The sequence below is a fragment of the Anticarsia gemmatalis genome, chromosome 9 (assembly GCF_050436995.1).
Source record: "Anticarsia gemmatalis isolate Benzon Research Colony breed Stoneville strain chromosome 9, ilAntGemm2 primary, whole genome shotgun sequence".
Classification (NCBI taxonomy): domain Eukaryota; kingdom Metazoa; phylum Arthropoda; class Insecta; order Lepidoptera; family Erebidae; genus Anticarsia; species Anticarsia gemmatalis.
In genome coordinates, this window is record NC_134753.1 from 601,326 (window position 1) to 627,661 (window position 26,336).

At 36.0% G+C, this 26,336-nt stretch overlaps 3 protein-coding genes across 3 annotated transcripts; 2 read left to right on the top strand and 1 right to left on the bottom strand.

The window, feature by feature from the left end:
• Positions 1–300: 300 nt before the first annotated feature.
• On the bottom strand, positions 301–1,248 carry LOC142975365 (fork head domain transcription factor slp2-like). Its single transcript, XM_076118155.1, has one exon. The coding sequence runs from the start codon at positions 1,200–1,202 to the stop codon at positions 498–500; it is 705 nt and encodes a 234-aa protein (XP_075974270.1). The 5' UTR covers positions 1,203–1,248; the 3' UTR covers positions 301–497.
• Positions 1,249–19,223: 17,975 nt separating this feature from the next.
• On the top strand, positions 19,224–20,171 carry Rsph9 (Radial spoke head protein 9). Its single transcript, XM_076118540.1, has one exon. It carries the CDS (start codon positions 19,277–19,279, stop codon positions 20,090–20,092), a length of 816 nt encoding a protein of 271 aa, XP_075974655.1. The 5' UTR covers positions 19,224–19,276; the 3' UTR covers positions 20,093–20,171.
• A 312-nt stretch (positions 20,172–20,483) lies between these two features.
• LOC142975755 (uncharacterized) lies at positions 20,484–26,135 on the top strand. The gene is made up of 2 exons (XM_076118803.1): positions 20,484–20,863; positions 23,810–26,135. Exons 1-2 carry the CDS (start codon positions 20,645–20,647, stop codon positions 26,012–26,014), a joined length of 2,424 nt encoding a protein of 807 aa, XP_075974918.1. The 5' UTR covers positions 20,484–20,644; the 3' UTR covers positions 26,015–26,135.
• The last annotated feature ends 201 nt before the right edge of the window (positions 26,136–26,336 follow it).

The following is a 26,336-nucleotide window of genomic DNA, read 5'->3' on the forward strand; positions in this document are numbered from 1 at the left end:
CTATAAGTAGTAACTTTTTTTCGAAGTTACAATTATTCAATCCGCAAGGATAATTTTTTGTATCTAATTTGTCTATACATACCGAGAGTCTATAAATCTACAAATCACATATAAAACTTTACATTACAGAAAACTAAACCTAACTGAATATATATTTGTTTCATACTTATAAAAAGTGTTCATTCATGAAAATCCGCAAAATGTTAGGTCTAGGATAGTATTTTGCAAAAGCCAGCTTTATAGGCCTAAAGCACACACGACACAAACAAATAAGAAAGACTCAACAAAAACAACACAGAATCGTTTCGAAAAAAAATCGTTTATTGCTTCGTAACTTAAATTAAGCCTCTTATTAAGTTAAAATTTAAATATAAATCTTACATTAATAATAAATAGGGTAGCACTTTACAACTGTACACTGTCCACCATATCACAGTCACTTTCCTTCGCCAAGATATACTGCTTATATCTTATTGAAGGCATTCTCTCTTCACTTATCAACTGTGTTTCACATACTGAGGGTCGTCCTGGGAGGGCGGGCTCCCTGGAGGCGCCAGGCCGTGAATCCTCCTGTACAGCTGATGGTATGGGCTGGGCGGCGGCGGCGGAAGCCTGAGCAACGGACTAGGTAGAGCATACCTCCCGTAAACAGACAGCAAAGGAGGATACAATCCCACCAGCGACGCGTAAGGATTCCCGAACATTGGATGCAGCAATGCTCCACGCTTAAACGCAGCCAGTCTCGACCTGGACGCCGCAGTAGACCGCCTCCTCAACTTCCCCGTCGTTCCTCCAATAAACACGTCGTCTGATGACGGATCCAACATCCAGTAATTCCCTTTCCCAGGGTCGTCGTAATGCCTCGGCACTTTCACGAAACATTTATTCAAACTCAAGTTGTGTCGAATAGAGTTCTGCCATCCTTGTTTATTTTCTTTGTAGTAGGGGAAATTCTTCATGATGTATTCATAAATGCCGTTGAGGGTCAGTCTTTTCTCTGGACTGCTTCGTATAGCCATCATGATGAGTGCATTGTAGCTGTACGCTGGTTTCTCGTTTTTCTTTTCTTCTGTGGTGGTGGATGATCCTGGGGGTGGTGTTTCTGTTCCAGTGACGTCTAGTTCAGTGTCTGAGGGCGAGGGTGAGCGTGATGATGCTTCGGGCAGGAGGTTCCTGATGGTGAAGCTGTGCGGAGGTGTCATTGTGGTGCGGCATGGCGCGCCGCTCGCACTCGACTGAACTACTGGCCTGTAGTCAAGCTCCGCCTATCCACACCTCCTAACTGAGGGGACCTCCTACCTTTGTATGTGGGGTGCCTTGGAGATCACCACAATGAAATTTCAACTTTATGATTATTGAATTAAGGTTGGTTTTTGTTTGTGGTGTTATTTTGTAGAGTCACCTAAAGATTTTCATAGGGTTGTTGAACATTAAAAAATTAATATGATCCGTCACGGTTTGTAAACAGTTTTTTTAATATTTCACGCGTTGTTTACAGGTTTATTTAGTGCGTTTTATAATTGTTCCCCGCGCATGGTAGAGACAGATGTTCTTGATCGTTTAGTTTGACAAATTAGTTGATACGTCGCTAATGTGTCTGTGACAATGAGTTTATTAGTTTTATTTATTACAGCGAAGGTGCTGTAATATTAATCGTTATTTTTTGTTGGTTAAACAATGATAGAGTTCGTGTTTTGTTAGATAGAGCTTCTGTTTGCATTTTTTTAGATTTGTCTTCCTGTAAATATCAATTTATTATTTTTATTCATATTATTTTGTGGCAAATTATTAACACATAGATTTTTCTTTGTTAAATTAATTTTATTACAAGCTTTTCTTATAATATTTAAATCATTCTACGTGTGTTAATAGTATTTAAAGGCGTAGTATATATTTTGTGATTGTTAATCCCTAATTTACACGACTGGTGAGCCTAATATCAATTTACGGACGGCATAAAGGTTTCTGTTTTGGAAAAAAAACGCATAGACTGTCAAATGCAATTTTTTAAGCTTCTACACGTTACAATTCCAATATTATTAAATTTCATTTTACTGCAATCAATGTTCTTAATAAGTTAATTTTTATTTTAATTCTTAATAATAACAACATTAACAGTTATAAAAACCTTCTAAAGATACCCAAAATAATGTCTAGACTAAGTTATATCTTTGCATAAAACAAAGCTGGTAAAACCGTCATTCTTCGAAGTATGTACACATATTTGAATTGATCTCAAATTTGTCTACAAAACCAAGTCTCATCAAAAGTTCAGTTGCCAGACTACTCTATCTACCCAACTGTAGCATAGACCTGATACAAAACAAACACCTCTACGATACACAAGACTACAAATGTTCACCTCCAGATTTCCCGGAACAGTGCGAACTCTACATTTTGTAGAGTTTCGTAGAGTTTGTGTCGCCCCGCCCACGCGCCACGCCCACCGGCGTCTGTGTGTGTGTCTGTTTGTTTTATGTTCATCCTTTCAACACTCGGCTTACATACATGTATGTATGTATGAACGGTGAGCTTTCGTACATAATTATGTAGAGAATTTGATTAACGGTTTTATACGCGGATCTTGGAATGTTGTAAAAAAAGTACGTAAATGTGGAAAATCCATGATGTTTTCCGCTATATTTTACGTACGGTACCAATCATTATGTTTCGCGGCTCTCTTTGCTTTTGTATGGCTATTTAAGTAATATATTTCGTAATCCTTATTTTCAATTTGTTTAATGACAGCCATTACTCTATCAACCGTGAAAAATACATGCTTATTTTGGAGTATTATAAGCTCACATAACACGTCGCTATACATTTTAAATAACAACAATACGATAGTAGGTAAATATTCTGAAAAACACCCATACATTTCTCTAATTATCGAGAACTCTACATACAGTCTTACATGTAAATATAGCAAACCATACAAACAACATTCGTGCAATTACAAAGCTCTCTAAAAAACCAAACACGAAATCAAAAACGACAATTTTTATAGAACTTTCAAACTCTACCACGTAACAATCAAAAGTCACCCCTCACCACCCTACAGCTCTGTAGAAATGCTCAAAACATTTTTTATTTTCCAACAGTGCGAGTGTACGTCTGTACGTCTATGTAGAGCTGTAGAGCGATACCCGCGCTGACGGGCGCGACCGCGGCGCGTGTTTATACCACGATTGAGCCAATTGATACCAAACGAGTAGGACGACTCTACATAATGTAGAGACGGGACAAAATATTGAAATTTAATAATGTTTTAAACGTAAAATACTCAATAAACCTACGTGCTTTAGTGTGTTCTCAAACTCTAGATACCTACTTAAACCTAGTTATCTTTATATCACTGTAAACCACGCTTGATAGTTTGAAATTTTCACTAATTTAAATAAAGAGTCTCGGGGTCGGCCCTATTCGATCAAATATTTCAAATTTCTATTGAAATATTTTCATAATACCGCAATATTTTGTTGGCTAATATAGCTCACTCTCGAGGACACTATTGAGGAGCTCGTGGCTTAGTTAACAACAGCCGCGCGGATCGATCTCTGAGGTTAAGCCATGCTTGCCGAGGATGATTTGTGGATGGGTGACCATCTTATACATATCGAGTTCCTCCGTGTTTCGGAAGGCACGTTAAATTGTGGGTCCCGGCTGTCATTTTCGAAGATCTTTGACAGTCGTTAACAGTAGTCAGAAGCTTGAAAGTCTGACAACCAGTCTTACCGAAGGGTATCGTGTTATCCCGGGTAACCGGGTTGCGGAGGTCAGATAGGCAGTCGCTCCATGTAAAACACTGATATTCAGCTGCATCCGGTGAGACTGGAAGCCGACTCCAACATAGTTTGGAAGAAAGGCTAAGCTGATATATAATAATAGCTCACTCTCTATTCCATTCAACTAACACTTTGAATTAAGACAAACACAAACACTGTACCTTAAAATAACGCCTCTACAGATCAGGATTTTATCCTTCTACCCTCATAACTCATACGGTCTGTACACCAACAAGCACGTCTGTCCACACTCGTGTTTAGTTACTGGCTCACAAATATTTAACAACCAGTACTGGCCCGACTCTATGTACATTGTACTGTACACTTACATACTTTACTTACACAGTGTACATACGCTGGTATATACTGTGATTTAATATGATTGATACTTTAAACAACAATAATAAATTGGAATGGACTTTTTTCTATTGTTCAATCAAACTTACTGTTTGCGTAGTGCTTAAAATGTGTTAATTACTATAAGCTATGCTTTCTGTTTACGGTTTCAGATATAAATCATTCGTTTACTATAATAATGCCTCAACTGTTCTCTTACTGAGCATAAGTTTATTCTTAAAACGGTAGGACTTACGGAGGTAGGCATTATAAAGAGATAAAGAGATTCACGAGATACTTATTCAAATGGGATATAATTTTTAAAATTTTAGATGGTTAAAACATTTAATAATCTTTCAAAGTTCATCTTTTTGAATATCAAGATGTACATGCATTAGGTTTGTGTCAAACATTTGTAAATAATAATTATTTATTATACCAAAATCACAAAGTCATTACAAATAAAGCACAGTGTTACGAAAACCGACAGCACTGGCAAAAAACAGTTTGACAGTGTCGCAAGCCCCGGGCAACGGCACTCGTTACTGTAAATACTAAGTAAATAAATAAATACGAAGCCGGCGCGTGTTTTTGTCCAGATTGGAGCAATTACGGCCCACTGTGCGACGGTGACGAACAAAATGTTGTTTCGGATTGTTGGTCGGCAAGTCACAATCGCTAAATATGTTTTTTGAGGGAAAATGCTTTTGAAATCGGGAGTTTTAGAACCTTTTTGGGTAGAAAACTTATTGGTGCTCACGTTTTGGTGGTAGGTGGTTCGAATATCGTATGATTCTTTCCATTATTATTCTAATAAGATACAGTCCTTTACTAAGAATTTTATTTATTAAATTCTTCATGTCACGCAAAATTATTAAACTTAACTTAATGAACTACTCTCGGAAAAACTCGACTAAGATGTTAAGGACTAAGAGTCGCTAAAGATTAAAGACCCGTCCACAAATTAAACTGTTACAAAGGTTGAATAACGTTGTAACGTACAAATCGCTTAATATCGCGGTAATAAATCAATTTTCAAAAAAAAAAAATCTGCTTTATACTTTTCAGCAGTATACATATAATGTCTAGCATTTTTGTCATAGAAAAGTGCACAGTTCACTAAATGTTAATATCCCACTACTATTATAAAGATTTAAAACTGCCAAATTATGCACACATTATACACATTTAGAATCACAGTGAATCACTGATAAACTTGTCTTGTAATCTATTCAAAGTCCCTCACCCTTTACACAAACAATAGTTTTTACTAAGGGTGGAATGTTTATTTGTTATTTGTACAGCTTCCAATGATTGCTGTCTCCTGGCTTCTGACGTCCAACATTCATTGTTTTACTTAAGGCTTCTATGTAACCTTGTACTTAATATAGTATCGTTTGGGTGATATTTGGAGAAGTAAATAGATGTAAGACGTAATTTGATGGGAGCTCATAGCAACAACTCAAATTGTAACACAAAATATCCTTTATTTTAATTAGTGAGCTCTTTGCAACAGTTGCTTGTTTAATAATAGCAGAATGTGTGTTACCTTTCACATAGGTATAAAATAGATTACTGATAAACATACTGCAACATCTTAGAGGCTAGTTTAATCAGATTTGCGTAATAACTTAATAATACAACTGGATGCAAATTGAGAAGATTTCTAAATCATTGGTGTGTAACCTCGGGTTCGGGTTGACTACTTGCGTGTGAGGTGCCAACTTATATAATACTCGGCACAAATACGTTGGATTGAGAAATATATTTCACTCTAAAGAAGCCCTGTTAAGCTAAGTCTTAAGTCTTTCGGAAAAAGGTACATGACATAACTAACTTCAATATAATAATGCCACCCTTAACCTGTCTATACTCATTATATCTAATATTCTCCACAAATTGTGCACACCTCTCCCGCAGTTACCAAAAGCTCACTGGGACAAATTGAACCCTTTTCTCGTTAACCACGCATGCGTTTGTAAAGGCAGCACCGAGGGCAGGGCGGGTGGCGCCCTCTGGCTCACTCCGCGGGTGCGCACACGCATTACAGTTCAATTTACCCAACCGTTTGTTTAAAAACCCATTGTCGTGTTGTTCTTTATTTAGATTAAACTTACCGGAATAAAGTCGCCTTTTTGAGTTCGAGTGTACGTTTCAAAATGAGAATTTATTGTTACTTTTGCGTGAGTTCGTTTGTGAGGGTAGTTGCAGAATATTTAATTTTACTATTTGTGATATTTCATCTTTAAAAGTTCCTACAGTACACATAAGGGCTATAAAACCCGGTTTAAGAATAACTTAAGTAAAACAAGTACGAATCAATCAATAAAAAGAGCTCCTCAATAATCTATCGTATCAACTGTTTGAAATTGACAACAGCGCCAATTTAAAGCTACAAATCAGCTATAAAATACAATATCAAATATATACGTACTTAAACGTCTTGAGACACGAAACGAAACTCAGCAAGTAGGTGTTTGATGTGAAGCCGCTCTCGAGTCGCGGCTAATGTTGTTGAAATATTGATTAATATTGTCGACCCGCCATCTTGGCTCTCGAGCGCGCGGAAACGTCAAGAGAGGACCGGAAGCCCTCCGAATAACGTTCCGGTTCACCAATAGATACTTTCCCTCCCTTTGTTAACTTGAGCACTCTTATAAAATATTTTTGTTCCCTCAATTTTAAAAATATATTCGCTCAATTGAGCAACTATAGGGTTTATGTTTTTAAATGCGGTATTGTTATGTTTTTATTGTTTTGGCTTGTAAGTAATTAAGAGAACAGTCGCCTTTTATTTAATAAAAATAAATCTACGTACTTCATTGATTTTAAACGTTATTGTTTGTGAAATAAAGTTTGTTTTAAAACAGTTCTTTATAACAATCAAATCGTTTTGGTACATAAATGGTTGAAAGTGAAGTAGTGTTGAAAATAACTGAACACCTGGTGCTACTCGTTACTTACAATCAACACTTAAAATAAACAATGTATAAATTGTATTATAAAAGGGTTTCTGCTCTGGTATATAGTTTTGAAGGGTTATGTAGTGATTGGGTCATTCGCGAATGAAACGTAGAAATACGAACAATAAGATTATGTTTAGAAATAAATTTAACTCATTATCAAGCACACGTCTACTCTCGGAATGAAAATGGGGTAAGTATGAACGCAGATAAATATTATTTTTATTACAAAATCTTGCATATATTACTACTTCACTGAAAAGACGTGAAAACAGTAAGGTAGAGAACAGCTAGTAGATAACCTACCCAATATCCACGGGTCTGCATCTGGCTTTTGTAAATGATAGACGATAAAAGGCTTCCTTTTAACACCAACCAATAGAGCCTTATTTTTTTTTTTATAAAAACTTTTTTTTTAAATCTGTAGCACGTGCACAGGTGTTCGAAATGCCGACGACATTTGACCACAAGGCGCCAAAAACTGTTACAGATAAAAAAAATCCCGCCATTATTCGTTCAGCAGCTGATGCACGTTATATTTCATTATTAAATAGTATTTAACACGTCAAGATGTACAAGCCCACAGATTATTACATACAATAAGACTAACTGCAAAGTTCGTGAAAGTTTTCTTAGAATTACTGAACGAAAAAAATGGTTTGACTTTGACAAGGTGTAGTTGCGTCTTTGTTTAAATGGCGACATTTCGGAGGTTTTCTTGCATTGTATTGGAATCGTTGACAGGGCGTAGGCTACCTTAATTGTATAACAAGACAAGACAATCAAATGTTACAAGCAGGGAGAAAAAAACTAAGATGATTGTATGTCAATTTTACAATAAGTACGTTTTCGAGAAAAACAATTGAATCAAACATGATTTCATACGTGTCATATTTAGTATTGTTGTTTTTAATTTCGTCAACTTATGAAAATTTCCAAAAAGGTCAGAAAATCTTGAGAAGAGACGGTATTGTAAAAAAAAGTAGCTTCGATGATTGAAAAGTTTTTCCTACTAAGTACTTTTATTCACTAGGTACTATCGAACCAACTGATTCATGACCCATTTTGCCGATAATTCGCTTGACACCGTCAAAACAGTAAGAATTTCGTCTCTATCGTCAAAGTTGCACTTAGGACATTTTAAACATGCATACGACTGTGTTATGATGTTTCTACGACTACATACAACTTTGACCTTTGTTATTACAGTGCGTAGATACGTTTTCGATAAATCACTCTTAATTTGAATGTAGAATGTAAATAGTCTAAACTCTTTTCACTACGAAAAAACCTATATGTGTCAAATATCAAATAGCACGTCATTTAGAAATCTGTGAAACGATTAGGGTAACCATTACAGTCATTGCCCATCATACAGTGATTGCCAATGTTAAGGAATAATACTTTTATTTTAATTTCTAAAGTAACCAGTTCAAATTAATTGCGATATATGTCATTTTTAGAATATTGGTAACATTTTTAATTTATAGAACTCATGTCCGACGTTTGTGCGACAGGCGTGTAGTTCGAAAAGAAAAAGTAAAAGTTTGTTGCAATATTTGTTAAGGATAACACATTTGAATTAACAGTGTTTTATATCGAATTAGTATAAAGTTATTGAAACAAAGGACTGATGTTCTTTTAGAAAGAATATTTAAGTTGCGTTTATAATAGAGTTTATGTCAATGTTTTACTAAATAAAGACACTATTGACCAAAATTGTGTATCAATTCCTTAACCGGGTAATAACAATGCTGGTTACCCTATATTATTTAATTATTATAGTTACATCATTTCCTATAATGGCCGAATAAACCATGCCCTGAGTGGGTATCGAACCCACTCCTGACGCGTCGCAGTCGTAACATCAACCCACTACGCCACGGAGCCTGTTGAAAACGGTAGCAAAGCATTATTGTATTGGCGCACAAAGATTTGTTGCAATAATGACAGATAACAAATTCATTACCAAGGAAACGAAAGGTTCAAGCCAATTTCGACGTACGCGTATATAGACGCGTTTTAGAAAATGAGCACATGGTGGGTCATGATTCAGTTTGTTCGATAGTACATCGTCTTTCTAAACCATTTTTGTATTCATTCACTCAATGAAGCATAATACATAGATATTAATTATTTAAATAAAGATTATCTTAGATTTAAATATAACAGCAGCCGAAATAATATTTTTAGATCATTATGTTGGTCAACATGGCGTCGACTTATAATTGCTTTCGTTTGTGCCAAACACGAACCGACAACAGTTTTTAACGATACTCTTGCTTATGTATCCTTTGTCCTCTCTCGGGGGCGACGCGCGACGTGACGATTATTTTCAAAAATATTTAATAAATAATGCTTGGTTAAATTTATAGGCATGTGCTTTTTTTCATGTCATATTTTAGGCGGAAAACGTCTTTCCCGGCAACTACAAGTAGTTCTTTAATACGCAAGTGTATAAAATCTTAGGTCAATAGAATTATAAAGAAAAAAAGATGCCTAAAACATAAGCAGACTAAATTTCTATTTACTTACCTACTGACGAAACCATAGTCACCACAAATTAACAAACTCGAACTCCGAACAAATAGGGATAGAGTCTATTAACCCTCTCAAACGCACTTAATGACGATAATTCCACCCCTTCGCTCGATTTCTCCCAATTTGCAAACAAGCTCACTCCGCCATTAACGAGATTTCTACACACCAAACTTTTTTCAACATCTGTCGCGGCCTCGTGTCCATTCTGCCAGTGTTTTTTTTATTTCTTTTTTTACCGCGCTCCTTTTGCAGTTTCGATCGGATTTGACTCCGGGGGGTCGGGATTCTACCAACTAACGATTGCTCACAAGTCCCGGGCAACTTTGTCGCACGTTTGCGCTCTTTGATTGTCCGAATGTGACGGATTTGCGATTTTAACGCTATTCAGGAAATGCCATTTGGGCAAAGAGGATTAGAAAGGACCGGCCGACAATGCCCGGTGTGGATTACAAACTTGTGAACAAATATTATTAGGATGTTATGGGCAGTTCGTTATGCTGCTTAAGATAAATCTTAAAAGAATCTTTGACAATTTTGGTATTAGTTTGTCATATTAATCTTCTCCGTTGGGTGTCTCCTTTGAGATTTTCCGCAATGATTGTTTATTTTTGTAAATAACATTTTCATTTTGTATAATATTTAATAAGATTCTTTCGAATACAAGTATAAAAAAGGTTTTAACAATCAAGTTTATAGAACTTCGTCTTCTGGGAGCACTTATATTCATATATTGAAAACCATACATGGCTATTTATATCTGTTTGAAAATAAACTCGTGAGAATAGCAATCGAGCGCTTTCTCAAGATAGCAAAACAAGCCTCTAGAGATCAAACATCAATTGTTAAATAAATCATCTGCCCACATTCCTACATGTTGTATCCGATTTAATTAAGTCGTTTGACACGTGAGGCTGAATGGAAGCGCGCCTTTGCATTGTGAACGACTAGTGTCGTATTGTTGGCAACCAGTGGGAGGTTGGCCCGGTTTCCGAACGCACCTGTCAACGTCATCAACGATTCTAAATTCAATTTTAAAATTGTAATGTTAAAGTTGAAAATGGTGTATTCAGATTGTTTGCGGCGTGGGCCTTGAAGAAGAAAGCGTGTGACATACTTAGCATACGTTGCGACAAGTTATCCTTGCATAAAAATCAATGTTTTTTTTTAATATATTATGTAAGTTCAGGATACACAGTGTTTTGCAGAAAGTTTATTATAGTCTTCAGAAAATGTAGAGATGTAGATGACTGTTACCGAAGTTTACAATAGTCTACATCATAGTTTAGGGGGGGCAGTAACGCGCCATTTTGGGTGCTGAAGCTTCACGTGAGGAATGGTAACGGTAATGATAAATAGCTACAAAATATAAACTTGGTTAAACGACTATGTATGGGAGACGCTGGAATAATGTTCACCTGTAAAACAGGCGGTAGTCCATTAAAGGTTGGGAACCTGTGGTTTACATTGATTCATACTTAAAATATAACGAATTTAAACGTTAAAGCATGCTAAAGGAGAAGAAAAAATCAATCATAAAGCACAATACTACATCTAGACTTTTAGCTAGACTTTCGTCATATAACTTAACGTATACTAACTATATCCTGACATCTCAATATGGCGTCGACGTGTTAACCTTATTGTGGATGTATAACAATGTCGATAATTGATCGCGCCGTCTCTTGCAGATGTCGCACCCTTTATTTGTTACATATAAGACAATTTTATTATCTTGTTATGTATTGGCTAAAGAAAATAATCACAATGATGTGTGAAGAGTCAATCTTTTGACGTTTTGTTAGTCGTTCGGAAACGTATTGTTGTTTGTGTGGTGTAATTAGGTTTATATTGTGGCAGATGTGGGTTTAGTTTTTAGACAACGTTTGGGTATTCATGAACTCTGATATAATTTTTAGAGCCGAATCTTGTCTTATGAATAATAGAATACGGTAATTAACGCGATAACGCATGTTACCTTAAAAGATAGTTTAAAAAGTTAAGTAAATATCTTTGTCTGTTTGTTTAGGAAAGTTTTAGTCTAGAACTAGCCACAAATAACTCATTATAGTCCGACAACTTAAATGGGAGCCTTGATACGCAAGACACATGTAGGCTGTCTAAGCCTGTGGGACCCTGATTTTCTAAATTCTGAATTTTGTATACCTCTGCTTGCCTCAAATCTAGTCGTATTTACATTTATTATTAACTTGATTTACATGAGTGGTAGTTAATATTATGAACTTACAGACATTATGTATTTTTATAGAAGCTTAACATTTACTGACATTTAGATTCCGCCTACGCTTTCAGTATAAGGAATGATAATCGAATCAATTCCAAATCTTTTAATAATTTTTGCAATAGAAGTGACATGGATTATAGAAAATGAAGGGTAAATCATATTACAGTGACATCTCTAACAAGTGACTAAATGAAACATATATCCTTCTATCAAGCGCTTGTGGTGCAATAGTTAAAGTAAGCACCATGCCACTGCAATTGCAATGAACGTTACAAGTTCGATTTTGGTACAAAACTAATATTTCTTTACACCGCCAAAAATACGTTCCTGTTACAGTTTCATACAATTACATTGTATTCACTCGCAAAAAATATTGATTCTTGTTTTTTGTGATCATAAAATGAGACATTTAACTTACGCTTAAATAAACATGACCTATTAACAACAACATTAAGAAACATCCTCACGTAATGTCACATATCGTAAGCAGACAGCATTCCACTCGTAGTTTAACACAAACATAACCTAAAAAGGTAAGTGTTACCAAAACTTCATGTTAAAATTATATTGACATGTAAATAAAAAAACAAGCCAAGTACGAAACAGATTCAAACACGAAGGGTTCCGTTCCGTACTATTATTTATCATAACGGCCAAGAAAATCACCTTTATAGTAAAATTTATTAAATGAGAGGGAGGGGTTGGGTTTGAGTGGACCACGCTGGTCAATTACGGGTTGGGAACTTTGCATACCTTCAAGAACTGTTCTAAAGAACTCTCAGGCATGCCAGGTTGCATCACGATGTTTTCATTCACCGTTGGAACCGGTGATAATTATTTCTAATACACACATAACTTCTAAAAGTCATTCGTGTATTATTGTTGTTTAATATTTATTAATTTTTTCCTTAGTATATGTAGTTATAGAGGCAATATAAATAATTATATCATCTGTAAAAAAATAACTGTAACCATCACGTTTTATGAGATAAAGCTCAGGGACTGACAGACAGCGAAGTCTCAGTAATAGAGTTCCGATATAACCTTTGGATACGAAACCCCAAAAACTATATAAGGCAGACTGTGTTCATTCCTTTGCTACTTTGTAAAAACACGGGTGTAATCCATCAAAAATTTAGAAGTCAATGGCGCTGTTGGAAGGCTACCGTTACTTCTTACCTAAATAACACAATTCTCACTTTATTTCTTCAAATTTCTATAAAATATGTCCGACATATTCTCGGTTTATAGTTTGACAAGTAATAAGCAAGAATAAAAGGTTAAAATCTATTATGATTGATGGCGATTTTGATCGATACCAACACAATATTTGTGGAATGTTAGAGGTAGCTGATACATCATTGACAACAATGTAACGCAAGTGTTTCAATCAGTCTTTTGTTGAATAAGTTGCTCGCGATGTTTTTGGTAAGGTATTCGTATTATCTAAAGATATACACCAGTATTGTCACCATAATATACCTTATTACCAACTTATTTTCTTTATAAGAAAGTCGTATATACTATAAATCCTACATTAACTGCACGTTTGGTGCAGTGACGTGGTTATCTAGCTGCAAAAGCCATAGCGCCGCGAGTGGTGGGTTCGAATCCCATCCGGGACAAATATTTGTGTGATGAGCATGAGTATTTGTTCTGAGCCTCGTTATCAAATTTGTCTTTAAGAGTATATATTTAGAAGAATATTAGTATGTTTATCAGATGTTTGATTACCATAGTACAATGAAGTATAATCTCTTAGCTTCGAAGCTTAGTTTGGAAACAAATAACTATACATATGTGAGTTGTCCATTGATAAGTATTTATTTATTATTAATTATTTACGGCATAATCATTTAAAGGAGTTTACCATAATGGTAGAAACTGTATAGATTAGTCAGTGACTATATAAATCTATCTCTTATAACAACAAAAACTTCTCTTCCAATCCCACTTGAGACATCCACAAACACATTTCAATTAACATCCTCAAACCACTACACATACAAAACAAAATGTTTATTTATAACACTATTATTATAACGCGGACGTTCGTAAAATAAACAAATGCGAAAACAAAAACAAAATCCGTGAGAGGACAATGGCACTCATCATTATGAAAACATTAACGCATGTCTGACAGCGGGGCGCCAATTATTTCAGTTTGCAACCCCATCACGCGGTGATTACGCTGGCAACACTTGCACTCGTTCATCATGGCGGGTGTTGGGTCAGTCGCGTGCGGACCGCGGCGCGCCACGCGACGTCATGGGAGCTCAGCTTTTTAAAAACACTGCGTGTTATATATTGTTCTTTAAACTTTGTTTATCTGTAGATTTTTAAAAGAATAATGTTATTTTTAATTGAGTATTTACATGTATAGATAATAACACGTCTGTTGTAACCCGAGGTGTAGACTGAGATATATGAAATACAGCCCTTTAACAATGTTAGTCCCATCTAATAGGGGGCGAGCCTATTGACATGTGCCGGGCACGTTACCAAACTCTGGGCTACTACTACTACTGAGAAAGACTACTAGTACTGTGTCCTGGAATCGAACCCAAGACCCCACGATCGGCAGTTGGATACAATACTAACAATTGAGGCTGCCTAGCTTTTAAAATCTATTATTATATATGCAAAATAGGAGACCGAAGACTTTGAAAAGAACTTTTTTGACCAACAATCCTTAAACAAATATTCCAGAAATAGAAAGCACCCTAAAATACAGCAGTTTCTTTGCTCTTGTATATTACAGTTAACAAGTGCGATCTAACAATATGATACTTTTCCAGGTAAGTAAATTGTAAATTGAATAACTTATGGAAAGCTAACTTAAAGAGCTTTCACATAAGTAATTTATTCTTTATAAAACTACACGGAAACGCTTAGATAATCTTGTAAGAGCTCTCTGTACTTTCACAGTTCATTGCCGAAAACCCTTGAAAACTCTTAAAAAGTCCGGTGCATAAATCTCAGTACTCAAATCAAAGAACATACGTCCAAGAAATATTCCCATTACATTTCTTTCTCATAGTTATTAGCATTACACTCGAAAATCACTGAACTTACAAAAACTTGAGCAATTAATTCGCAAGCGATCAGTCAAGCGCGGGAACACGCACAATGGCCGCCATGTTTAACAAATAACCTTAATCTGAAATTCGCGCCATTGTCACACCCTGTTTACGCGGTCCACCCGATTAGGCACCTAAATACGCCTTTGTAAAGAATGTAAGCCAAGATTCGACATAATCACAATAAAATTGTGGGAATTATCGGATTTCTTTACTTTTCTAATTGTGAGAACGTTTTTACGTATTTATTACAATTAATTGGTTCTCGACAGATTGAATTTAATTCTTGTGTTAATTGATATTGCGTTTGCAGCCATTGTTCTCGTTTGGCGAGTTGCAATTATTTGTGAAAGTTTCGCTGTAATAGTGCCCAGGGTGTGTTATTATAAATTAATTGCTTTGTCTCGTATATTGTAGCTAGATTTCACAAATTCAATCGGTTTAAGTGGTTTCCGTGCTGTGCAAGTTCTTATTGAACGTTAGATTGATTTTGTAAATTGATTTTTACGTATCAATTTGTTGTATTTTTCATGAAAGTTATAAGAACTTTAGGCTTATACAAAGCTATTGTTTCCGACTGATAATGTAGTGGCGGCGGCAAACCCTATTTTTCAAACATGCCGCCGGTTCTACAAAGTCAACAAGCAGTGAGGTATTAAACATGAACATCAAAACCCTAAACAAACCACTCATTGTTACAGAAATCACTAATCCCTGCATAATACAAAAATAAACTACAGCAAAATACAAAAACATTGCATTCGAATACTTTCAAATTAAGCTTGTTTGTGCAACGGTATCAGTTACGGAACGAACCGCCCGGGGGCAGTGCTGCCAACCTCTCGCCGAAAACAATTAAAAGTTTGAAAGAAAAATGGCGGGTCGCGGGCGCCCGGGGCGCGGTTGTGGGAACGATCGCATTGTTTCTGATCTCATTGATGTTCACACGCCTGTAGACAGCCGGTGTCGATGGAAAACAATGCGATGTTAATTCGCGACTCAATCGGACCGCACATATGGCGGTTTTGTTCAATCACTCATAGATGTTCACTGATCTGAGAATTTTCCACCTCAGAGCAACTATGCTTGTGATTTTTAGCGGAAAATAATAAAACAAATACCGCTGAAATAACACAGGGTTTATGCGGGTCTTTTAGTTAACCATGTAACCCGCTAAGTCTTTTGTTAATTGTTTGACCTATGACTGCTGACCGAGCCTAATGTTGACTTGACTTTTAATTTGCTTCTATTGGACAAATATTAACTTTCGTCATAAAGGCGAGTCAAGTACTAAGGAGAAAGTATATGTAGGGAAAACGATAACATTAAGAGATAGTTTTTGTAAGACTTATTTTTGTAAGAAAGTGATCTCCGAATTTCTGAATTCCCGCTCTACACTTTACGAGGCAATCATTCTAGACAAGTTGGGAAAAGGCTAGAACTAGTGATTTGACTTAGAATGGATAGCAATTCAATTCATCACTCAATTTAATACAATTAAAAAATAACTACAATCGCTTATGCAACCAAACAAAACTTATTTCGACTCCACTCATATCATACAACAAAACAATCAGAATTAATCGAAAACGTACCAAACCCTTCCCACCCCACAAGAAAAGACACCCTATCTCAATTAGAACCACTAAATTATCAACTTAAAACAACAACCCTCATCTATGAGGCGATTTACAAGTTTACAGTACTCTACAACTGTCGAGCCTGATCGCGCGTATCGCACGTTTCGCCGCGGCGAGTGGGCGAGCGCGTGCCGAATCGCGCCCGCGCCATACTTCACAATTCCTGAACGAGTCGAGGGGCTAATTGACGCACGTGTTCCTATTGTTTCACAGATAACGTAAAATAGTTAAATAATGATGCTTCAATACAATGACAGCTCTTAATGTCATCTTTTCTGCTTTTTTTGTGATATCTACACGCGATCAACCCTTCTCTGATTGAATGGCGGATAAGTTGTTTTACAGCATCCCCTACGCGTGGTCGATTAAGCCGTTTAGAGTTATGACCTCTGAAATTACAAACAATACAAAATACAAGCTTTAGTTCTGATCAAACTTACTTCCATGAACATCATTTTGAGCTCAATTTTTACGCCATAGTTAATAAGACACCACTTTAAGGATAGAAGTGGAATAAGTCCTTGTTCATACTATATTCATAATGTTAAGTTTTAAAAGTAAATGTAAGTGCGTCCTTAAATGAATATCGCACATAAATAAAGGCGAAAGAAGAAATACATAATGAAAGAAAACTTCACCCTTTATAATCGTTCTCTGAAGTCAGAAGAAGAATAAATTTAATAATAATCTACTTATAATTTACGTTAATGTTAAATTTAGTTTATGTTACGATTACGAATAACATCTAGAGTGCAATATTTTTATTAAATAGAAAAATGTTTAGTAAATCATTAGCGCAAGTTATTATGACCACTCGTCAACATTTTTTCAAACCAGTAACGCCATCTAGTAGTGAGTAGCAACAGTAATTAACTTTAAAATTATTACAAATTCTGTTAAAAAATAACATATTGACATTGTTTATAGTAACGAATAATCGTATTAAATACTTACATACTTAAGTAAGTAAACTAATATATCTTAAAATAATTGATAAAAGATAATAATGTTCTTTGCGATATCATAACGCCATCTAGTATCAAACTTAGGTAGTAAGTGACAAGCTTTTCTAACAAGACATTAAATTATCTAATTAGCATTCGCATCTACCATAAGAAAACCCCTTCAATAAATAAGAAAATGTATCATATTTCAGTCATTAATTCAGTTCAGTCATAAATACAGCCGATAAAATCACAAACATAAAAATCCAACCAGTAAATCACTACCTATTTTACTTCTCGCAATATTTTCTTGGAAATGTCACCCGTGAGTCTGCAAACAAGCAACACGATCACCCATAATCTGGGAAAATAAGTAAATTGCAAGTAAAAATACAAGTTGACCCGCCATTACATGGAACTTTCGTATTACGAGGGGTCTAGTTACGTTGGTAATGCTTCCGGTCAAGTTACGCATTACGACCGACAGAGGGCCAGCAAATATTTGATGTCGGGTAATTGACATACGAGAGGAAAATATCCGTTTACTGTCCCTTGCGTGTTAAAGTTTACTAGCGTTGAAAAAAGATCGCTTCGATTTTTCTTTTCGTGAGGAATTATTATGGTGTATGTATTTATTTTGTTGGATTAGATATTAGATTATGTGCAAAATGGTTTTTGCTGGTACCTATTTCTCTAAACAAATTATTATTTAATTATGTTTGCTTACGTATGTAAATCGGGTCAGAGCCCATTCGTCCCCTAAGATTCGCACCCTGTGCCCACTCGTCCCCTGGAACATTTGAGGGGCCCATTCGTCCCCTGAAGAATATTTATTTTTATTCATTCTTCTAATATAAGTACATGTATATGTGTAACTTAAATCTAATAAATTGTAACTAGAAGTAACCTACATAAAAATTGGCTAAAATCACCGTATTTTTTGTATATTTACCAACTACATACATGCAAAATCATAATAACTTAAATCTTACAAACTATAACTACAATAACAAAAAATGACTAAAATCACAATAATTATTGAAGATTAAACAAATCAACATTATTTTAGTAAAAAACTAATCTTATATTTGTTTTTTCATTTTAAATGAATAATATATGCATAGCTTTTCCATGCAGTGGCAAAATTGGCTAATTATGCGATTTATTCTCGCTTCATTTTCAATCGATTCGGGATTCATCATAACTCTTTTTTCAATGATCTGTTATGATTTATTAAAATAATTCCGTTAATAAACTGTTCACAAGTGTATTATGTTAACCGTTTCTTATGTAAAATATAGCTAATTTAATCTCAGGGGACCAATAGGCACCTGAATAGGTGCCGAATCTTTAACTTATATTGTATATATATATATATATTAGAGGGGACGAATGGGTACCTTAAAAATAATATTTTTTATTAAAATATTAATTGGTCCCCTACCAGGAGACCAATGGGCACCTATGTAGGGGCCGAATCTACAACTTTTATACTAGGGGACGAATTTTAGGGGACGAATGGGCTCTGACCCTGTAAATCTAAAAAAGAAAATATGGTGAACATGCTGACATTTCTAACCACTGAGCCATAGGTACCTAGGTTTATTTTTGTTTACCGAACTCTCTTGAAAGCTGTGTACTTGTGACACAAAATCAAAAAAAAACCACACTGATTTAAAAATAAATTTCGACTGTCAGATAAATGTCTTTTTATTTTGCAAACACTGCTATTTTATTAAAATAAAATGAATATCCACAAGCTATGGGAGTACAAAGAATATATCAACGTGAACGGCGTCATGATGACCAGTGAATTAATATCTTTACTTCAAAATTCACTAACATTGCTGCAAACTGAGAACCATTTCAAACATGTTCAGTATTGGGGGCAAATATACGCCGTGGATTCCGATTACCACATCGCTGTAGGAATAAACGACGATGCCTTATTAGATAGAAAGTATTTCTACTCCCACGACTTCAAGTTTTGGGGCTTGTTGCCCAAACCTAAAAAGAAACACAGGCATCTCTCCCTCCTCACAACTTTCCCGTTCAGAGGAGAACCTTCACTTAAAATCAAAGTGATGGACGAACAGCTCGAAGAAACTAACCCTGATAGGTGCAAGATTATGTCGGAAGAAGCCCGCCTAGCTGGTACTATAGCTAATATATGTGACGAAGCAGAGATATGCGCTCGCGGACAACTGTTGAAATTACCATCCGGTACTGTCGTTGTCAACCCGAATTTCTACGGACTGACTGCACCAGAGGCTAAGCAATTGAAATCGTATTTGCATATAAGACCAGCTCAACATCGCTGGAACACTAATCTTTTGACTCGACAAGATTACAATTACAGCATGGATTTCCTTGATTCCGTTGACCAAGACATTCCCACTGGTTGTTGGAACCTCTCTCTGGAGCAAGGGGGCGCTGTAGCTTACTTGAAAAGCCTGTATTGGCCGGGAATGATGTATTTTCATAAAGTGCGTACAATGGACGCAGGGTTCCTGTACGTTGGTAACGGTCGCAAAAATTTAGACGTTCCTTTTTTGTTGTAGCCTTTTTTGAAGTGCGTTCCGTTTCACTCTTGCCCTTTAATTGATGTAATGTTCATATTATATTATATTTTGATAGAAATGATTTGTTTTTATTTTTTAGACCCAATAAGTAATATTTATTAGGGACCTAGATGATAAATCTCGAATTTTCAAAGTTTTTCAATCCAGGATATACAGATGCATTTTAACGTCACATATCTTAATATTTTCAATAGCAAATAAGTAAGTTATACTCGCTTGTGGCGACATAGCTCAGGTATAAGTTTTGAAATTCCACAAAAGAGCACCCTTGCTCTTAAAATTTTATTATTATTTTAATTAGGTAGGTATAATATGCACCTGCAACCACATAGTGCGCTGCTTGCAACACTGACGTGCATAAATGACATGCGCCAACGTTCCGTTTTCCGATCAATAACGTTCGCAGTTCACCTGTAGAAATAAAAAACTCTCTCGTACTTCGCGCCCATTATAACCGGCTTCAGTATTGATTTTTAAAACCATCCCTCAATTTTACATTTTAAATTAGTGCAAAAGCTTAAGAGTGTGATAATGGCTGCGGAAGAAGACGTGAATGTTACGGAAGATGAATTAAATGTTACCGAAGACGAGGTTAACGTTACGGATGATACTCAAGATGAAGATATGACGGAGTGCGAAGACGACGAAGTTGTTACCATGATGGATGTCTTACAAGATCAAGAAGACTTCGAGGAAGATGCCAACGCCGTCCTGGGTGCTTCGGACGACAAGAACTGCACGTACCCCATGGTAAGAATGATGCTTTTGTAATAAAATACTTGTAATTCAAACAAACATGGCGATCGGAGATTGACGTCGCGACATTCATTTTCATATGAAATGCTCATTTATTCGGCTCATTTCATTGTTATATTGGATTTTCGAAACCAATACGTCTTTATTATTTAAAATTGAGTCTAATAATTAATATTGGAAACGTATTTAACAACAGCTGTTGCTCTGAGACAAAGGAATGGGATGGCTTGTAATAAATATGAGTCCTTGTGGATTGATTCTGTCTTGTAATTCATTGTAACGCACTATATTAGCTATCTAGTGAGATATAATGTCTAGACAACACAATAAACAGTAATTTGGAGTTAAAATATGCTTGGGCAGGTGTCTCTTTGTTCATTTATTGTATGAAAATGGCCTCTCAATATGCTGCTTACAAGATGGCCCACTTGTAATCACTCTTAGGTATTCAAATCTAAAGCAATGCTGAAATCAAGAGTATTTCAATGCAAATTTAAAAATAAGGAGTTTGCACATAATTGCTTAGCTGGCGTATATTAAATGCTTTTGTTAAACTATAGCTTAAATTTAACAAAATAGTACAAGGGGCATCATTACAATACAAAAATATGTAAACCTTATGTTAACAAATTTTACTACTCAATGCTTCTGTAAGCATCAGATACTAACATTTATAGTTAAAAAATAAATTATCTTCCTAAAATAATGTGTAGTTTATATTTATTATTGCCCCCTGCAATGTTTACTGACAGTTTACTGGTAGAATGAGTAAATAGCATTCATGGCATGATAGAAGTGGCTGGTTGGTTAAGAAACTGTATGATCTATGTGGGAGTAATGTGTTATGCAATGATAATGATTACAGCTGCCTCTGTGGTGCATAGGTCTATTATGTATCCAACTGCTAACCTTGAGTTCCTGTAAGCTCAATTTTGAATTGGACAATATGCTATCGATCTTTTTCTAATCCACATTAGATTATTTTCAACAGTAGTCTAGAGTTCTGGAACATGCCTGGTATATGGCAATAGGCCTGCCCCTTATTGCAATGGACTAACATTATTAATTGTGAAAAGTGGGTGTGGTTTAAACACCTGTACTTTCAGGTATAACATATGACATAGATGATAGTTACTGCTAACTTCTGCTCAGGACTTTGTCCATGTGAAAATATTCTTGGTATCCTGTGTTCATCATATAAGATTATAATACAAATAGACCGACCTGGCCATCGCATGATTTGATTATTAGTATGTATCACACTACACAGCACGACGAGAAGTTAATGCTCCTGAAATGTTAATGGCGACTTTGTGTTGATATTCTTGCGATGACCAAGTCGATCTAATTGTTTCAAAGGTATTTTTTTTAAATTGGCATGATAATAACATACGTAATAACTTAAGACAGAAGGTCCTTTAAGTAGAGACTAAATAGATTAATCGACTTGGTATTATATCGATCTCACAACTTTTTACGGCGAGACTTGAGGTTTTTACAGAATGTTTTTGGTGGCATCTCACTTCTTTTTGTAAAGCGAACATAAGTCCAATTTGTATGGAAAGACTTTTTTTTCATAATTCAACATATTTTCCTCTGGGAATGTTGTTCAGTTTCATGGGCTAAACACCCTTATCCACCCTATACCCCCTCCCCCGTTATGTCTCATATAGTAGGTACCTATTTACACCTATTTATTTTATTTTCTACTGTAATAATAATTCATTAACTGCAAATGTAACCTTGTAATCTTATACATTTATATGGGATTACAAAGTTATTGTTGCAGTTGCTGTATTTAGAAAACTGGACCGAAATTAGAAAATATTAAATTTTTCCCATGATTAAGACACTAAACCCTATTTGTATTCTAAATTTTAAGCTTCTAAGTCTGCTAGAAGTACCTTAGACTTTTGATGATCGGTGAGTCAGTGAGTCAGTGAATCAGTGAGTGACAAAATTCAAAATTTTAACAAGTTGTTATTCCTAAACTACTAGTTCAAATTGACTGAAATTTTAAATATACCGTGTTTATGCAATGACTAATTAGTTGCTGAAAATCCAGGCTTCTTGTTTTATCCACAACGAAATTATAGGGGTGTCAAAAATAGCCCGAATTGCTTCGAGAAAAGGATGTTACGGCCGTGCCGCTTTTTTTTTGCTCGACTTGCGGGGGCACTTCCGTGCCCCCAGATAAACAATCTGTGTATCTAATGTCATCTGAACTGGTAGTTTTTGAGGGAAACAATAACAAACACTAAATACATATTTAGGAGCTAGTTCTAGAGTTGTAACAATAAGTAGAGTCTTTATAATAAACAATATGTATTTCCTGGTTCCAATTTATAATACTATATACAAGTACACGTTAGTTTATAATAATATGATCTATCTAGTCGCACTTGCACATGACTACACAATATCATAGTGTCAGCAGTGAACACATACATCCATCCTCATAAACTAAGCATTATAATAGGTACTAGTAGGATTTCTTATACATTTGTTGGATTAACAACCCATTGCCACAAGGTTTGCAAGCTTGCAGTAACAATATTATTCCTTTGTTGTACCAAACACCAGAATACTTTTATGAATAATAGACAGTCTCTATATACCTACTTAAAATGAAAATTTGTTCATAGAAAATGTTGCAAGTATATTATTTTTACAAACAGTGTTAAGTTGTTCAACATGCCACTACCAGTGCGTCGAGAGGTCGTGGGTTGGATTCCCACATGAAGCAAATATTTGTATGATTCACAATGTTGTTTTGGGTCTGGTTGTACTTTGTGTCTGTTGTTTGTAAAAGTCCCCATGACATGAGAAATACTTAGTGTGGGGTTGGTCTAAATAAACAAAATATGCTAACTGTCACCCATGCCCATGGCAGTTCATATTTTAAAATAACATTTCAAATTACTATTTTCTCTTTTCCAGGGTTACCTCAAGCGGCAAGCCGTCTATGCCTGTCTCACTTGCTGCGAAGACAGGAATGATCCCACCAAGCGAGCTGGCATCTGCCTCGCCTGCAGTCTCTACTGCCATGAGAACCATTATCTTGCTGAGCTTTACACCAAGAGAAATTTCCGCTGTGACTGTGGCAATCCCAAATTTAAATCCAATGTCTGTCAGTTAACTGAACCAAAGACCCATCTGAATGAGGGCAACATTTACAACCAAAACTACAGCGGTTATTATTGTGCTTGTGAGAGACCTTATCCAGACCCGGAAGCTGTTGTGGAAGAAGAAATGATCCAGTGTCTCATCTGTGAGGATTGGCAGCATTCCACTCACTTAGATGCCGAGATACCTGCCAAGTTCGCAGAAATGATTTGCAAAATTTGTATGGCCAAAAATGAGTTCTTACATGACTACAGCATGTATGCTTTGAATGATATCCTTGAGTTTGAGAGCTTGGTGGTTGATGGTGAAACCAAGAGTGGTCTGTACTTGGTTAAAGAACGCAGGTCCACTGGAAAGATGGACAAGGATAGGATGATGAAAGTTATTGCTAGATATTCAAATGCTGACAAAAAGAAAGCACTCAGGGAAGCAGCATGTTCGAGCAGTACATCTAAAGATAAGCCTGATGTCCCTAAGACAGCTAAAGCTGATAAAATGGATGCAGATGCTCCAATTCAAAAAGAAGTCAACGAAGCTGCTCAAACTGACAGTGCTAAAACTGAAAAGGTCTCCGATAAGAAAGTAGATGAGACAAAACAAAATGACACTTCTTCTGAACCAGAGAAGGAGAAAGACAAAACTGGTGGAGAGGAAATAAAAGCAGAAGAGGCCAAACATGAGGATGGTGCAGCCTCAGAGCAAAAAGATGAACCAAACCAACCAAAGGATGAAACTGCAGAACATAAAGATGAAATTGCAGAAGCAAAAGATGAACAAAAAGATGAACTAATTGCAGCTAAGCCTGAGGCTGAGGCTGCACAGGCTTCAGAGAACCCAGAAGGAAAACCAACTGAAACAGATGACACGCAAACTAAGACAAATGAAGAAAAGACTGAAGCTACTTCTTCAGATAAAAATGAACATTCTGAGGCTACTCCAGAAAAGATTGAGAGTTCTGATGATGTAGAAGCTAAGTCAGCTTCCGAAAAAGAAACAGCTAATGAACAAGTACCTGATACATCTCAACCAGAGAAGAAAGACAATAGTGACGATAAAACTGATGCAGTCATGGATGCTATTGACAAACTGTTGGAAGACCATACAGACACTAAAGGGAATGAGTCTGAGAACAAACAAACTAATGACGCAACAGAGAATAATGAAAAGACTGACAGTATTGAAACAAAGGCTAGTGACATTGACATGTCTGAAAGTATTAAAGAGGATAAAGAACCTCTTACAGCAGAAGCTTCGAAAGCTGAAAAATCTGATGTTGATATGACAGAGACTGCAAAACCAGATTGTTCTGACGAAAAGAAAGAGGAGGAAATTAAAACAGATGATACTAAAGAAAACGATAAAGATTCAGACACTCCCAGTAAAGCTGAGCAGTCAGCAGATGATAGCACTGAAATTAAAGCTAAGGCAGATGAAACTGAACCTCAACCAGGTAGAAGTAAGAGTGAGACAGAATCTCAAGGTGAAGGCGAAAAATTAGGAGCTAACGAAATTGCTTACAGTGCGACCACAAGCGATAATAAACGAAAACGTTACAAAGAAGTAGCAATGTTGTCACCAAAGAAAGCAAAACTAGAGAAAGATAGGTGTGTACGACCAAAAAATATAAAAAAAATATACAAAGGAGCTACATTCTGGGATTCCGATTTCAGAGACAGGCTATGCAAGTGCTCTGCCTGCATGACTATGTATAAAAATTTGAATCTTTCATTTTTGCCTGATTACGAAGACACAATTGCAGCCTATGAGCGTCGGGGCCGGGAACGCAAAGCAAACGCGTCCCAATACGAAAAAGGAATGGAGGCACTCTCATCCCTGGGCAGGGTGCAACAGATAAATGCGTTGACTGAGTATAACAAACTGCGAGATAAGTTGCTGGCATACTTGAAGAGTTTCAAGGACAGGAAGCAAGTTGTGAAGGAGGCAGACATCAAGGCGTTCTTCGCCGGCATGAAGCCGAAACGAGCGCCTGACGGTGGTGTGTATTTCTGCAGATATTAATAGTAGTGTTAAGAACCATTTCTAAAGGTCATTTTATTTGTGAAGTTACATGGCCACATTCCGTATTTTAACCTAATACAATGGTTATTCAATTCTCAATATATTCGAGATTGTGATTATATGTACTGTGTTTCATTTTAGGCCCTATAGTAGTCTATAGTGGCTATTGCTTATTACTGGCCGTATAGGTGCCTAAGTAGTAAACATTTATTATGGTTTTAAAAACCGAACGTCTGTCAAGGTGCAAGGTTGTTAGTCTATGCCAATGCAGACTGCTCCTAAATATTTGATATCAAAATTGACGCTAAATTTATGATTATGC

Excerpts from the sequence above, each read along its gene's own strand:
- LOC142975755 (XM_076118803.1), top strand. The coding sequence starts at position 20,645 with ATGGCTGCGGAAGAAGACGTGAATGTTACGGAAGATGAATTAAATGTT. Across the intron at positions 20,864-23,809 it reads AGAACTGCACGTACCCCATG|GGTTACCTCAAGCGGCAAGC; the intron begins GTAAGAATGATG and ends TCTCTTTTCCAG.
- Rsph9 (XM_076118540.1), top strand. The coding sequence starts at position 19,277 with ATGAATATCCACAAGCTATGGGAGTACAAAGAATATATCAACGTGAAC.
- LOC142975365 (XM_076118155.1), bottom strand. The coding sequence starts at position 1,202 with ATGACACCTCCGCACAGCTTCACCATCAGGAACCTCCTGCCCGAAGCA.